Source organism: Sander lucioperca, chromosome 2, assembly GCF_008315115.2.
Source record: "Sander lucioperca isolate FBNREF2018 chromosome 2, SLUC_FBN_1.2, whole genome shotgun sequence".
Taxonomy (NCBI): Eukaryota; Metazoa; Chordata; class Actinopteri; order Perciformes; family Percidae; genus Sander; species Sander lucioperca.
Window position 1 is genome coordinate 13,025,937 of NC_050174.1, and position 17,166 is coordinate 13,043,102.

A 17,166-nucleotide genomic window follows, 5' to 3' on the forward strand; every position below is an offset into this window, starting at 1 on the left:
GTAATGGTGTAGAATAAAATGTCCGCTATGTCTCTCATTTCTAATTGAGAGACCATTGACTCATAGATATACACTCACCTAAAGGATTATTAGTAACACCTTTCACGTTAATGAAATTATCTAATCAACCAATCACATGGCAGCTGCTTCAATGTATTTAGGGGGGTGGTCCAGGTCAAGACAATCTCCTGAACTCCAAACTGAATGTCAGAATGGGAAAGAAAGGTGATCTAAGCAACTTTGAGCGTGGAGTGGAGTATTTCACAATCTGCTCAGTTACTGGGATTTTCACGCACAACCATTTCTAGGGTTAACAAAGAATGGTCTGAAAAAGGAAAAACATCCAGTATGCTGCAGTCAGGTGAGCGAAAATGCCTTGTAATGGGCCGACTGATTCCAGCTGACAGAAGATCAACTTTGACTCAAATAACCACTCGTTAAAAACCGAGGTATGTAGCTAAGCATTTGTGAAGCCTCAGCACGCACTACCTTGAGGCAGATGGGCTACACCAGCAGAAGACCCCACCGGGTACCACTCATCTCCACTAAAAATAGGAAAATGAGGCTACAATTTGCACGAGCTCACCAAAATTGGACATTTGAAGACTGGAAAAAATGTTGCCTGGTCTGATGAGTCTCAATTTCTGTTGAGACATTCAGATGGTAGAGTCAGAATTTGGCGTAAACAGAATGAGAACATGGATCCGTCATGCCTTGTTACCACTGGGCAGGCTGGTGGTGGTGGTGTAATGGTGTGGGGGATGTTTTCTTGGCACACTTTAGGCCCCATTGTACCAATTGGGCATCGTTTAAATGCCACAGCCTACCTGAGTATTATTTCTGACCATGTCCATCCCTTTATGACCACCATGTACCCATCCTCTGATGGCTACTTCCAGCAGGATAATGCACCATGTCACAAAGATCAAATCATTTCAAATTAGTTTCTTGAACATGACAATGATAAATCCTTTAGGTGAGTGTATGTGGTGGTGATGATGCCCATATCATGCCAAATACAGGCGGTTGGATCAAAAAGGTGGGGGTGGGAATATGTGGTTATTCAATATTGGTACTAAGAGGCCATTACTTTTAATGATAGTGCCTGAAAAGTGAGTTATATTTGGAATGAGTGCATCAGCGTAAATCTGACACTGTAAAGAGATTAAGAGAACATTATGGTCACTGATAATACAATGTACAGGAATAAACAATCTGTTTGCACAGAAAGCACCAATGTGTGAACATATTTGTAGTATTTATTTCAAAGTTTTTACAAAGGCAATTGTGAATATATAAAGCTTGTATATTGATAAATATAGGTGTTCCTGATGATGTTAGCCCTTATCACTCTTGGTACATAAGGCTAAACTAATGAAAAGAAACACAAGAGACAGGCCTATATGCTGTAACCTGCCTCCATTCATGTTTAAATATTATGTCAATATAGTAATAAATAAAATAATATTCCTCCCATAAGATTCCTTAAACCCCCCCAAAAATACATTGCAAATGATAAATACTAAAAACCTTGTTACATAAAACACAGCTGCAGGAGTGAATGTAACAGTCTACACATGGCTGAACTTGAAGTTAGAAGAGGTTAAAGATGCCAGCGGGAAGAAAGTCTTAAAGCTATCATCTTTCCAGTCCGTGTGCAAATGAAGGTCCTCAGGTTGCTCCAAGTAAAAAAAAATAAAAATAACGGGGGTGGAATGTGTCACTATGGCTTGGATTTTCTACTGCCTATTAGGATGTAGCCGCCATGCGGATCCTCTCTGGAGGAAACAGCAGAACGTTCTTAGCTGCTTTGATAGTGTTCTTCATTAGCATTGCCACTGTCATGGGTCCCACACCTCCGGGCACAGGGGTGATGAAGCCCGCCTTCTGTCTCACGCCTGAATATAGACAGAAAAGGTATGACGTTACAGACAATCGAGACACCATGCATGTCGATGCAGAAATATGATCATGTTCGCTGTCCAGCCTTACCTTCAAAATCCACATCTCCAACCAGTCTGCTCTTTCCGGTGACTGGGTCCTGCACTCTGTTTATTCCAACGTCAATCACCGCTGCTCCCTCTTTGATCATGTCGGAGGTAATGAGGTTCGGAATCCCTGATAGTTCAGTAAACACACACAGAACAGTTAGACAACAGAAAAAAATAATCTACTGAACAAAGATTCAAGTTTTACAGAGTTCAGTCATTGTCACATGCAAGCAAATAAACGGTGACACAAACCTGCAGCAGCCACGATGATATCAGCGATTTTAGTGTGTTGGCAAAGTTGCTCCTTTGGGGTGTAACGGTGAGAAATGGTTACCGTGGCATCACCTGCAACAGAAAAAACATTCAGTATTTATGCCATATATTCAAACCCTCCATCTTTAAACACACAGATAAACACACATGCACAGTAACCAACCTCCGGGCCTCTCATGACGGCCGTCTGTATGCAGTAACATGGCGATGGGCATGCCCACATTCTTGGAGCGTCCTGCAACCACGACATTCTTCCCAATAGTAGGAATACCTAGAGGACAAGAATTCAATAAAAACTAGATCAATTTTATTGATCTAGAGACCCAACAATTCCCCCAGGAGCATGCATTTAGTGTGACAGTGGTGAGGAAAAACTTCCTTTCAAAATTCATACAGTTAGTTGACATAGTTTGGTCAGCAGCAATTCAACCCAAAAAGACAAAGTAAGCGATCACTCAGGTTGTTACCTGTGCGTTTAATAATTTCCATGACTCCCCAGGGAGTGGCAGGAAGCATGGTGGACTGATCCAGGCACATGCGACCCACGTTAAGTACGTGGAAACCGTCCACGTCCTTGGTAGGGGAAACTGCATTACAGATTGTCCGCTCATCAATGTGATCTATCAGAAAACAAAGACAAGTTACCGTCAGGACAACTAGATCTCAAATGTTTTGTTCAAGAACACATATCAGTTTGTTAAAGTTCACAAATGCAACTTATTTAAGCATAGCTAGGTGTTGTTTAACAAAAAAGAAAATCCTAACAGAGAAACAGCATGCAGGTTGGCAGATTTTTGCTCTAACGTATGTGCTGCCAACTCATGCTGACTGATACTTGCACACAGATTTTTATCCTAGCTGACAACAACAGCCCATACCATGACACAAAACAGCCACTCTACAGTAGCATGATTCTCTCTACTCATTGTTATTCTTTCTGTTTCACTGTTCCAGTTTCTCTGTACCTGGGAGAGGCAGCTGGACCAGCAGGCCATCAACACGATGGTCTGTGTTAAGTTTGTAGATCAGGTCCAATAACTCCTCCTCGCTGATGTCTGAATGCTTGACAATGGTCTCACTAGAGATTCCTGTGGGAGGTTGAAGAGAGAAAATAACTAAAAACGCATTTTGTTCTTTTATTGTAGAAAAGTGGTGTTTACACATACGTATGAGGACTGTGGGTGTTTTTTTTCTCACCAACATCAGCTGCAGATCGTGTCTTATTCAGGACGTAGGAGTGACTGGCTGGATTTTCTCCTACCAGAACCACACTCAGATGGGGTCTCCTGTGGCCGGCTAAAACCCATTTCTCCACATCAGCCCGGACCTCTTCTCGAATCTGTCGAGCTAGTTTCTTTCCTGAGATGACCACCGCCTCCTGTCTGAGAGTTGGCATGCAAAAAGACTGGGATCAGAGGACAAACAGTCGATAACTTACATTTTAACAAGCTGCGTTTCTGCTGCTATTCAGGCACAGAACTTATCAACTAAACTCGGACTCTCGATTGCCTTTGAACATAACTTTTGACACCAGAAACCTATCTCAACCATTCAGCCTGGCCAAGCACCAATTTTGCTACCAAAATTAGACACAGCATGTCTCCACCTGACAGAGGAGCCATTAGCCCTTGTACTGAAGAGCTGTACACTACCATATATTCAATTACAGCAAGATAAGTCCAAGTAGAATCAGAGGCCCCTGATGATTAAAACTGATGTATAACATTCTTATGAATATACAAACTGGGTTGACCGCCTGCTGCTTTGTCTAAATTTCAAAAGCGCCAAGATGGTTATCTGTTATATAACAACAAACAGAGAGCAGTAGGCCTAGTTAATAACTGAAGAGTAATGAGCCATCAACAGTGACGCAAGCACTCTTGTATTCTGCAAACTAATTAAACCTCACAGAAAAGTATCACATCTTTGGGCAAAATGGGGTGAGACAATGGGGCCAAGATTGCAGGGCAGCAAATGGCTCTTTAACCTCATATGAATTCAAACACAAAGCCGGTCTACTGAGGAGATAATGCCTCTTTTTAAATGTACTGTATGGCCATATAGAGATGTTAAGTGAGAGAGACCAACCTCAAAGGAGAGTGTTTAAAAAAAAAAGTTTTCTTCTTTTGTTAGTTTAATTTTTTTAAATACATGTTATTCTTCTGTGCATGTTGCTTGTTGCTGTGTGTATTTTAATGCAAAGCCAGTTGTGTTTATGTGTAATTAAACTTTGCTTTTAAGTTGTATAATATTGTGATATAAGGTAATAACTCATGCATAACATGTCATAGCTTTAAATGATCTATCCTGTGCCTCTGGAGCTGTAGATCATGTGCAGGGCGTGTGTGTAACATTAGATTATTACATTTATCTCAGTCATGCTGAACTCAGCACGTTTCCAATAAATACCTGCACGAGATGCTGCAAATTTGCAATCTGTATGATGTCCTCTCATAATAAATACCATACATTATCTCTGCCATATGTCATCCAGGACCAAAATAGATATGCATGTATTATTTTCCTTGAGTGTAGACCAACACCTCGGTCTCCAGCTGAAACCTGGGTCCTCAAGCTTCTGGGTGCAAGCACCGAGTCCGATTTCATCAGCCAACCGGCAGCTGCAATGTTACCGGCATAACGCTAGGGGCGCACACAAATGTGACCAACTGCAGACATTTAGTAGTCCCCCCCCCCCCATAAGAAAACGCGCAATCTTTTATCCGTGTTTACACAACTTTACAGAAGACCGGCAAATAAAGTAATATTTTTAATATATATTTAATATTTATGAGCATATCGTCTCATGTTGGAAAGAAAACGCGCGGAACATTGGAAGTGGGATTCAATTTACCCAAATTAAATCAGATTTTCAAACTGGTGGTCGCACTCACCTCGAGGCGGACGTGTGCAGTTTACAGACTTGATGCTGGGAGTGTTGGCACAGTTTTCTGAGAGTCCTGATCGCTGCCATTGTGACCGGTTGAGAGGAGAAGAGAAGAGAAGAGAAGAGAAACACGGTTACGTAACAACCACCACCACCAGGACTGACAGTCAGCGACGTCTGTGGAGCTGTGGAGGAGGAAGATGTGGAGCAGAGGCTTTAAAGCCCTTCCCCCTGCACGTATGGTGCATGCGTCACAGTTATCTGCTGCCACACCTCTACTGCATAGATAATAGCCTTCTGTAAGTGTTTAATGACATGAACCGTCCATACAGCAGCAGGAGAGGTGTAGTGGAGTAAAAAAAAGGATAACATAAATAAATATTTTATAACTATAATAAATATAGTGGAGTAAAAGTATAATATTTCCCTCAGAGATGTGGTAGAGTAGAAGTATTAGGTAGTACGGTATACATAAAGCCCTCAAGTAAAGTACACATACCTCAGAATTACTCAAACTGAGCACTGCACTGCCTAATTACTTCCACCATGGACGATATTGGTCAATATTTGTCAGCTAGTTTCTGGACCTATATACCTACATTTTAGCTCAGGTGCATGCAAGTATTATTGTTTTTGTTGCAATAAACAAACAAATAAAATAAACAAACAAAAACAAAAAATATTGGTGACAAAATATGGTAATCAGACAAAAAGTGTGGCGAGTGGTAGTAGCTACATGCAGCCGGGAGGGGGCGACAGTCTGCCTGCCGGGCTTCTACAGAGAGCCGATAGAGGAAGAGCCACTGTGGGTGCAGTCAAAGCCCGTTCTTTGGTGCAGTTCATGTTAGCCTAAACGTTACTATTAGCAGGCATCGCTGACAAGTAGTTGTCTATTTGTAAAACAAATCTCTGTTTACTAAACCAGAGTTAGGAGTTGTAATCGAGGCTCTCCGACGACTGCTTCGCCAAGATGAGCTTCCTGTTGTAAGTAAAGTTAGCAGTCTTGCTAAGTTACAGACGGAGCTTGCGGTTAACGTTAGCTACGCTTCTACGAAGTTACATCAAGGGAAGTGACTGGCGTCTAAGTAAGACACCGTTACAGAAAACAAAAAGCTAACGTTAACCTCATTGCAATCCTAATAAATTTAGGTTACACTTAAACCGCCTTTTTCTTACGTAACGTTAGGCTTATCATTCGTCGTCGTAACAGTATATGTGAGCTGTGTTTATTTATAGGTTCCCAGCACTCGCCAACTATAACCAAACTTAATGCACGCTCGCATTAGTCATCAATCATACACATCTTTGCTGTCTTGACCTCGTTGGGGGGTTGATAAACGTCGAGCAATGTGATAAACTGTCCCGTTGTTTACAGCGACACTGTCACATTTCCTGTCTGTTGCACCAAGTGGGTAATCACCATAACTTAATTTGCATGACACATATTGTACAGTCACACTTCTGTCACACTGAAATGGCGATGATCACCAGTAGTGGTCGATGGATATGGGTTTTTCAATGCCGATGCTGATATTTAGACAGAAGGGAAGCCGATGGTTGATATATAATGCACATATCATTGTCAATGATAACAAACATGTTTATTTTGCATCTGATAAAATACAATGGGAGGGGGGCTAGGGAGCTCCTTACAATAGTTTTTCGAGCCCTGTAAGCTAGTTTAGCTGGCTGAAGGCTTGCTACCGTTATGCTAAGTCTACCCATAGAATGGTGAAATTGACACAAGTAGGAGCACTAACTTTGTTCTACAGCAGTCACACTGACAAGGCTACCTGCAGATGTGTCTGTAGACGTTTTTTTGTAAATTGGCCTTGTGAGTGCAGGTATTGGCCGATGCCGATTATCTCAAAATGGCATTAGTCAGTCTGATTGATCGGTCTATCACTAATTCACAAGTATCGTTTCAGTATTAATTTAATAGATGTTCACCAGCTGCTGATTGCACAGACCAGACAGGAAGGATCCTCATATGTGAAGGCCCAAGAGGAGCTTCTACACCTACACAAGCCTTTTAAAAAGGTCACTGTCCTGCTAGCGCACAGACAGTTGCTCAACTCCATGTTTGTTTCTTTGCAGTGGCAGTCGTTCATCCAAGACCTTCAAGCCGAAGAAGAACATCCCAGAGGGCTCCCATCAGTATGAGCTCCTGAAACACGCTGAGGCAACACTGGGCAGTGGGAACTTGAGGCAGGCTGTCATGCTGCCTGAGGGAGAAGATCTCAATGAGTGGATTGCTGTCAACAGTGAGTTCATGAATGCAATAAAGATATTTATAGAAAACATTCAGTCCACAAACTGCCATTTTAAATTTGCAAACATAAATGATCCTTGTACAGAGGTTAAACATTTGCATCACGTAAAGTAAGAGAGGTGTGGTCAAACAAACTTTAAAAAAAACTAATAAATCATGGAATTAAGATTTACAAAGTTAGCAGTGGTAGTAACAGCAGAATTATTTGAAACATAAAAGACCAAAAGAGTTTACCAGAAATATGAAATGGTCATGCAGCATACACATGCATAAATGTGACCATATCTGGTTGTATTCACATCCTATATTTTACAGCAGGCCATACATATGTACAGAAATTGAGATGGCTATGTATGGCTGTAGATAATGTATTCTAAAAAAAGAAGGTCATAAACTGTCTACATTGTATAAAAAGACAAGATCAAACCACTGTATGTATAGAAAAGTGACACTATTTAGTTTATTATTGTTATGAGTATGAACATTCCTAGAGAACAGAAATACAGTTAATCCTTTCTTTCAGCGGTGGATTTCTTCAACCAGATCAACATGCTGTATGGCACCATCACTGAGTTCTGCACCGAGACCAGCTGCTCTGTGATGTCTGCTGGACCAAGGTAACAGCCCACCAAGTCATGTGTAAAGAGTGTTACACACAGCAGTTGTGTTTTTTTATGTGACACCTGCATGTGTAATCAGGGCTTGACATTTGATTTTAGCTTAAATATTCCTGTATCTGTAAGGTCCAACTACTGGTTAGTCATTTTCCTGGCGGAAAATACACCACGGAAACATAGGAAAGTTACTTTTTTGTAAAAAGGTTTACTTAAGACTTGTCAAGGTAAAGGATGAAATACATGGTAGGGAAAATACTTTTTTTGTTCATTTATTTTTTAGCAAGACAGCGACCCCAAACATATGTATATAATTTAACATGTAACATCTTCAATCTTAGCTAAAACCTGCCCTGAACAGCTCAAAATGGGCTAAATATCATTTGGCAAGTTCCATTTAAACAAGGGAAACATTTTGCTGAAGTATGCGTTTACACAATTTTAAGAAACATGGAACTTATCATGAGTTTGCTGAGACACGAGATGTGTCACACAAAGCTTTAAAGAACATTAGAAACATGAGTAACGGGGTGGCCTCTAGCTCACCCAGTAAGAGCGTTCGTTTCATGTAGGCTGAGTCCTGCAGCAGCCCGGGTTCAAATCCGACCTGCGGCCCTTTGCTGCGTGTCATCCCCCATCTCTCTCCCCCTTTCATGTCTATCCACTGTCACTATAATAAAGGGAAAAGCCCCAAAAAATAATCTTTAAAAAAAAAAAAAACCTGAGTAACAATTAGAAATAAATGATGACAGATATGACACTCTACAGTACAGCACAGTGATACAGGGCTTTATAACACACCCACAGTAGTAGACCCTACCACAGTGTTTGTGGTAAAAAAACTCCTGCAGTCACGTTCATACAACTTACCGGTGCTGAGCAAACGGGGGCGAGGAACAACTGGATATACTCTCATCTCATTCATATAGAATGCATGTTTAATGCTTTCATATGTCAATACTTTCACTAATGTTGGGTTGTCGGGCCACAGACTAAAGAAAATGACACCAGCCAAACTAGCAGTTAGTCCGACGGGCGGTGAGCTGTTGCTGTTCGCATCGCTAGAATTGGTTTATCAAAGATGCTAGCAAAGCAACACAGTACAGAAAATCAGCACAGCAGAAACATCAGGTAGGTCGGACTATATATCTTTAAACGTTACAGTTATGGCTGAAAATGACAACAGACATAAACAAGTTTGCTGATTACACATATCTCCGCAATTGAAACCAATGGTTATTTGTCTACTTGGAAGTTATTTTTGTGTTAGCGCGACGTCACGGTGATTCAGTCTATATGATTTTATAAAACAATTGTTATGAATGGCACAATACCACACTCCTAAAGGCAGTTAAGCAGTACATTACAAGAGAAGCGTACCAGAATTGAACAATAAGTAGGGATTGCTTGTAATGATTACAGGCATTTATGAAATAAAGGTAAAGAGTTTAAGGAAGTTTAACTGAGTCCAATTTTTAAGTGAATGAAGGTGATTATGCTACCAAATGTAATATGCTACCAAGTGATGAAACAAAGTCAGAAATAATCTTAAAATGAACCAAAATGTACACTAACGACTGAATTGAAGCCATGTGAACTGAACTTAATTGAATGTTATTTTTTATGACGCCACATCTAAGTCAAAATCGCCTTCATAATATAGTATTTTTTCTTTTTAAAGATTATTTTTTGGGGCTTTTCCCTTTATTGTAGTGACAGTGGATAGACATGGGCTGCTGCAGGACTCATGGGTGACTACATGGGGCGAACCCTATTACTGGGTGAGCTAGAGGCCACCCCCTTCATAATATAGTTTTGTCAAGAATTGGGAAATGATGTGTCGTGCGATAAAAGAACCCAACTATGGATTCAGATTTTGAATGGCTAAAACGATTAAAGTGAATGAAATTAAAATGCATCATCTGATTGTCACATGGGGAAAACAGGAATTCAACTTTACATGTGGTCCCTCCCTGTAGATGTTTGGTTAGAATCTAGATATGGCACTTCCTCTATCCTCTCTCCAGCCAAGACTGTCTGTGTTCAGTCTGTAATCAGGAGGAAGAGACCTCAGTTCACTTCCTGTTGACATAGCTGCCATCAAGAACATGATTGTAGATATTTTTGCATTTACCCTTCTTGCTCTTTTTTTTTTTTTTTTTTTTAGCTTATCTAAATGATGTTGTGTCTTGACAGAAAGGCAGAATGAGTGCATGTTACAGCTAGAGCTTTCATTTTTATGTCTCATATGTAAGTCTGCTGTAACTAATGAACCCAGTCAATTATTCGAGAGGTGCCAATTTATTTTGTTCTCTGTAGATATGAATATCACTGGGCTGATGGCACCAATATTAAGAAGCCCATCAAATGCTCTGCACCCAAGTACATTGACTACCTGATGACCTGGGTGCAGGATCAACTGGATGATGAGACACTTTTTCCCTCCAAGATTGGTGAGTTGAACGCTTTTTGGGATGATTTTGGATGCAGTTTCACCTTTTTTGTAAAAGTCTATTATGCTATTATCTCTGAATTACCCAGTAGCTTCCTGTCAGTAGAATAAAACCAACACCAAACAGGCTGTAGTTACATTGTTCTCCAGCAGACAAGGCAACTATATACATCCCTTTTATTTAATTTTCATATTGTCTTTCCCCCAGGCAAAGTTGACAGCTTTTTTTTCCTGTAACTTTACTTTTACCCTTTGGGGATTGACTTCTTGTCTTTGATCTTCAGAACTATATTTTTCTGTCCAACAATCTAGACTCTGATATGTTTGTTATTTTATATATACTGTATGCTATTCTGTGGTTTCTGAATTTATTGTATATGTATGTAGGGCTGGGCAATATATTGATATTATATCGAGATATGAGACTAGATATCGTCTTAGATTTTGGATATCGTGATATGACATAAGTGTTGTCTTTCACTGGTTTTAAAGGCTGCATTATAGTAAAGTGATGTAATTTTCTGAACTTACCGGACTGTTCTAGCTGTTCTATTATTTGCCTTTTCCCCACTTAGACATTATGTCTACATTACAGATGATTATTTATTTAAAATCTAAATGTCAAGATATTTTGTTAAAGCACCAATTGTCAACCCTAGAATATCGCCGCAGTATCGATATCGAGGTATTTGGTCAAGAATATCGTGATATTTGATTTTCTCCCTATCGCCCAGCCCTATATGTGTGTGTATAATATGTGTTTGGCTCTCTGAGGAAAAAAAGCCCAGACAACAAACCTATTGCTACAGGTTCTGGCCTGTGCACTTACAGAGCAGTCAGAGGGTATTTGGGCTATTCAGTTGGATTAAGAATGAAACAATGATTATGTAATTAATGAGCTGATTTCAGATGTTTACAGGGTATAGATAAATAGATGGACTTTATTGATCCCAAATTGGGAAATTACTCTGTTACAGAAGCAAGTTACAAGGACATACACACATACAGAAAATACAAGAAATAGACTAGAAATAATAAATAAGATAAAAAATAATATAGCAAAAGATAGAATAAAATGTTCAACCTACATACATAGTAGCCTATATAACAAAATAAAATATGTATAATATAAATATGACGTAACCAGTGTGCAAGTAGCATAATAGTGCAATATTGTAATGGGTGAGGTAATGAGAGAGTTATCTCACACACAGCTGTGAATTGTACGGTTTCATGGAATGTAGCAGGATTTTTTTTTTTGTAGTGCTCTGTGTGACATCTAAGTTGATGTTGAGTTGTGTCTCACATAATGAAGAGCCAACTGGAGCAGTGAGCCCCCAAAACAAACAAGAAGTGAAGATGACTGCAGTTCATGTGTCCTAGACTTTAGACATGATATTTACAAAATATGGGCTACAATTTTTTTTTAAAGTTTATGTTAACTTGTCGCGTTTCATTTGGTCCACCGGAATTTAAGGACCGTGTATACAAAGATTACAATTAAATAAAATGGACAGTGTAGGAATTGTGTGAATGAAACATATTAAAACTGAAAGTTGGCACTTTAAATCTCATAGTCAGTGTTTCATTTCAAACCCAGTGTGGTGGAGTACGAAGAAAACGCAACAAAAATGTGTCCCTGTCCCAATACCGTCTGACTGCACGGTATCTCCCCTCTCTGCAGGCCGTGTACATTTTTGATTTGTAACTTTGTGTGGATGGAGAGATTTTTCTGCTACTGTCCATACTTGTGCTAGAATTTTGATTAGAAACAGCACATGCTCTTCTCTTGACATCAGCATTTCCCTGCACCTACTGTCCCACAGGAGTTCCTTTTCCCAAGAACTTTATGTCCGTGGCCAAAACCATCCTGAAGCGTCTGTTCAGGGTTTACGCTCACATCTACCACCAACATTTTGACTCTGTGATGCAGCTGCAGGAGGAGGCCCACCTCAACACCTCCTTCAAGCACTTCATTTTCTTTGTTCAGGTAGGATTACCCTGCTACAATGTAGGGTTTAATCACTGCTGTGTATTTAAAGCCCCATCCACACATGCACTGTAATATTGGCTCTGCCGATTTTACAAGTGATGTTTTCTATAAAAGTTGCTCTGGCAATCTGCCTGCTGAGGAACTAGTAAAATGTCTGTAATATGGCTTAAGTGTGAAAGCATAATAAAATCAGTTATACAGGTAAAAGCATCAACAAGATAATGATAACTTTATGTGTGATGTGCATACAGTACAGTGTGCCAACCAGTCAAACTAGGAATGGGAATGAAGCTTTAAAGACAGCAGACTAGACTCCGAAGAGAGACCCTTTGCAAGCTACACTACTTTTGTTAGAATTGCTCGACACTGATCCTACACTTAAATACAATAACTGTTCACTCTGTGCTACGAACAAGACAACAATACATCTTAATGGGATTTGGCAGTAAATAATCTCTTGTTCTACACCAGTGGGTCTCAAAGTGGGGTCCGGGGGTCCCCAACAAAAAGGGGAATCATTTATTTTCACTATATTTCATCTATAAGTAACACAGTGGCTGATTGTATGACTATGTTGCTCGTGTTTCATTCACTTTCTGTAATAACACATCTAAAAGCAAAACTTCAGGTAGGAGACCCTGGGACACAGTTTTATCAGATGGGGGCCCGCGGTCTAATTTGTGTCAGTTTAGGGGTTCTTGATGTGAAAAAGTTTGAGAACCACTGTTCTATCCATCGCACCTAACACCCTGCGACGCCTATTCTCGTCTTTGCCAGATGTCAATTATTATGCAAGCATGGTAACTGCAACAGTCCTGTCGTGTTTGAACAGAGTCCACATGGATCGTTTTCGCAACAGAGACCTATGCATGAAAGCCAAAAAGTCATTACTTGAACAAACCAATTATCTCAGCAATTTCCCAGATTATATGTCTAAAGGGGGCCAAAGAAAATTGGACATTGCAGGAGGAGTTTTGCCTATGTGGTGTGAAAAATAATTTTATGCAAAGTGTCTAGTTACACTAACATATTGTAAGTTAACTCCATTGAGTGTTAGGGATTGTATTGGGCCTCTAAACATGTCAATGCTACAGCAGACATGGTTACTGATCACACTACTCTAGATTGTGTATGGGCAGCAACAATGTGCCATACAAACAGTTTTAATTGTAATCAATCTGATATTAAACGTTTTTTTCTTCTTGTAGGAGTTCAACCTTATCGACAGGCGAGAGCTTGCTCCCCTGCAGGACTTGATCGAGAAGCTTGGATCCAAGGACAGATAGACATTTCATCACACATCTCCCCTTTTTTTAAACTGTTTCTTTTTCCTACTTTGTCCCTCTCTGTGACCTCAGCTACCTCTATGACTTCTAGTCTCAACTCTTCAAATCTGTGCCTTCTTCTTTTCATTTCATGAAGGTTTGTACTGTACTTGTCCTTGTATTAATTTTCTTATCTTTTATGCTGCCTTTGAGCCCTCTCTTCCATTTTGCCACTCTAGATGATATGAAATAGTGTAGTATATGTAATATTTTTTCACAGGACTGTCGTTAACAGCTCTGTAAGAGCAACCTACTGAATATTATATATTGGGCCAAGGACATTTGGAAGTTCAAGTGAAAACCAGCTTTTTTTCCCTTCAGAAGTTGGTATACAGTGTTTTGATTGTCTGAACATAGGCAATTTTCTTTTTGGTAACTTTTAGCTATTGTAATTACAGTGACTGACCAAATATCCCAATCTCATCTTTTTGAAATGTCCGTCAATAGTGTGAAGTGGAGAGTAAAAACGTCAAGAAAAGTAGTGACATTGAACATGCATGACAATACAAGTTTGTGGAAGGTATTGTCAGTCTAACATGAAGACGGGCACAAAAATGCACAGGTATATACAGTAGTATATAGCTCTCTGTCACAAGCTGGTTGTGTATCTGATATCCCACGTATGCTAAGATGCTTCCTATTGACACGCTCTTTGACACAGTTGCATGTGAAGAGATGCAGTGATAGACGATTTTGACATGCCTTTGTTCTTGCCCCACAAAAACACCACCATCGACTGCATTATAGCTATGTCAATTTGGTCATGCAATATTGTGTTTTGCACATTTTCCTGCTAATTTCATCATTAAAATAGTAAAATGCAAGATATGGTGATTACAATGATACTTTTAAACTACTAGATAGTGATTACTGATAGCCACTTAAAGCTTTTGTAATCATGACCCCATAAAGGAGTTGGTAGAAATAATCGTGTCAACAGCAGAAATTGTCTAATGTGAATTATTTGTTTTACTGTCATTTTAGTTCATTTTTGTGGTGCCGATTTACTTGTGGAACCCTGCATATTTGATCTTTCAATGCTGGTACTTCATTTTATTATTTTTTTTACTAAATATTTCCCCCCTGGATTGTAAAATAGAGCAATAACGATTGCACCTGTGCACGATAAGGATGAGTGACCTGAGGTATATGTAGTTTTTCCACAGATGTCTTTATTAGTCTCAGTGCATGTATCATGGACATTTCCTGAGCTTAACTTTGGCTACAACAGCAGGGCTGTTTGTACTGCCATCCTTTTACAAACTAATGCAGCTAGTATTCCTGATGAATGTTTCATTTGGCAACTTTGAGCAAGGGAATTAACCTTAACCTTCTTCATGTTGGACCAAAATTCTTATCAGACAATCATGTAACCAATTAGGAGCTGTTAGATAACTTAATGCGTCACCAGGAACCAACCCATGGGATCGGGTGCAGTAGAGTGTTAATTTTATAACGTACTGCTTTTTAAGAAATTGAAAGCCTTTCAACAATGTGAGGAAAAACAAACATGTTTTTACACTTTTAATTGCGATGTATCCACTCTTAGGCCCCTTATTTGCATATATAACTAGTCCTTTCTTTCAATCTAGTCACATATTTTTGAAATGTATTGCTTTTTCTTCACAATTTTGTTTTTAACCTTTTGGCATGGAGTTACATTTCATATTACATGTACATGTACAATACATAGTTGAATTTACCTTTTCAAATAAGGAACAAGGGCTTTGAAATTAATTAAAAGTTTTATATATTTACAATAATGGTCCAATCATTGGGGGGGGGGGGGTCATTTTGACTAGGAGGACGTGCGAGGATGTATGTACGAACATTTTTTGTAAATAAGATCAGTTTTTTATCTGAACAAAACTGTGCCTTACAAAAATGAAAATGTCTGATATGACAGTATTGGTAGATCAAAAACTCAATAAACACTGAAAGGACAATGTTGTGTTGCTCTTAATTTTGTGTTTGCCACATATCTGGAATTGATGGATAAAAGAGTGAAGTAGTGCGTCTTGTAATCCTTCAGTTTCCTTTTGCAAACCTAAAAATAATACATTTTTCTTGTAATTTTTAAATATATATTTAGTTTATGGCACATGATGCAAACCTTCTGAAGTGGTTCATGTATAAATATGAATTAAAATACAACTTTTCACCCAACTATGTAGGCTAATACATATTTTATTTATAATATAATTCAGAGTAATTGACAGCAACAATAAGCCCTGGTTCACAGCAAAACTCAGGCGCCTTCATTAGGCCAAGGAAGAGGACTACAGAAGTGGGGACAAGATCCTGTACAACCAGGCAAAGAGAAGAGAAGCTACTTTGAAAACCCGAAGAACAAGTTCTCAGCCAACGACTCTGTTTCTGTGTGGAAAGGCCAGCAGGACATCACCCACTACAGGAGACCATCCCCCACACTGTAGAGACCCATCAACTGGCCGACGACCTGAATGGATTTACTGCAGGTTTTAGCCCACATTCACACCCTTCACCCGGTCTGATATCAAACAACTCTCTTATTTTTTTTATTTACAAACCTATATCTGTACAGCTTTATTGTCCTTGTTATTAGCCGTATGTCTGTTTCTGTGTATGTACTTTGAGAGCAACAAAAACCCGGAGTCAAATTCTCTGTACGTTGTGTTTCCACTTTCTTCTTATTAAAGCTGATCGCGGCTTCATGGATAAACTGGGCTGTGTCTAATAACGAACAAAATGAGCCCACTGTGCTTTAGATAAAGAAATACTGTATTATTAGCACGTTTTGAACGGCCATTCAGACAACTTCTGTTATATCTGTTATAAACGAATAATAAAACACAAATACCAACACATTCCGACCAGTCACCATATATTATTAGTGACATTTGATCACCTAACGCACATCAGAGCTGTGCAGGAGAACTGCGTGAAATCGGTCGATGTTTGCCAGACCGCTTCGGAAGAAAGTCTATAATTTTCTCCCAGCTCTGACAGTCCTTCGCGTTTTATGTTATATCATAAACTGGTGAGATATTTGCTCGAATGCATGCGCAGGGCGATCACCATAGACAAGCGATCACAGGTAGCAGGTTAGCAATGGGCAAATTATAAACTGTCTATGGCAAATCCCGACTTCCGATGTAGCTAGACAGGAAGTTAAAACACAAAGTTACGGAGTCGGTGCCTATTTTTTACAGTCTATGGTCGCAGCACTTGTTTGCTAAAAGGTCAATTCTGTATATATAATTGACACCTTTATCACAGTTTCAGAAGATGTGTTAGTAAAATAAGATATTGGATAGAAAAAAAAAAAGAAAAAGCAGGAGTGTCACCCGAGACGTTTTTACAAGTGCACGGTGTTTACT

The 17,166-nt window shown here is 39.4% G+C and overlaps 2 protein-coding genes across 2 annotated transcripts; one reads left to right on the forward strand and one right to left on the reverse strand.

The window, feature by feature from the left end:
• Positions 1 to 1,234: 1,234 nt before the first annotated feature.
• mthfd2 (methylenetetrahydrofolate dehydrogenase (NADP+ dependent) 2, methenyltetrahydrofolate cyclohydrolase) lies at positions 1,235 to 5,401 on the reverse strand. Its single transcript, XM_031309191.2, has 8 exons — positions 5,159 to 5,401; positions 3,462 to 3,646; positions 3,230 to 3,352; positions 2,732 to 2,884; positions 2,428 to 2,535; positions 2,244 to 2,336; positions 1,993 to 2,118; positions 1,235 to 1,898 (listed from the first exon to the last, which is right to left on the reverse strand). The coding sequence occupies exons 1-8, from the start codon at positions 5,236 to 5,238 to the stop codon at positions 1,750 to 1,752; spliced, it is 1,017 nt and encodes a 338-aa protein (XP_031165051.1). The 5' UTR covers positions 5,239 to 5,401; the 3' UTR covers positions 1,235 to 1,749.
• Positions 5,402 to 5,895: 494 nt separating this feature from the next.
• mob1a (MOB kinase activator 1A) lies at positions 5,896 to 15,753 on the forward strand. The gene is made up of 6 exons (XM_031308756.2): positions 5,896 to 6,135; positions 7,249 to 7,415; positions 7,947 to 8,040; positions 10,357 to 10,490; positions 12,316 to 12,479; positions 13,691 to 15,753. The coding sequence occupies exons 1-6, from the start codon at positions 6,122 to 6,124 to the stop codon at positions 13,766 to 13,768; spliced, it is 651 nt and encodes a 216-aa protein (XP_031164616.1). The 5' UTR covers positions 5,896 to 6,121; the 3' UTR covers positions 13,769 to 15,753.
• Positions 15,754 to 17,166: the final 1,413 nt, after the last annotated feature.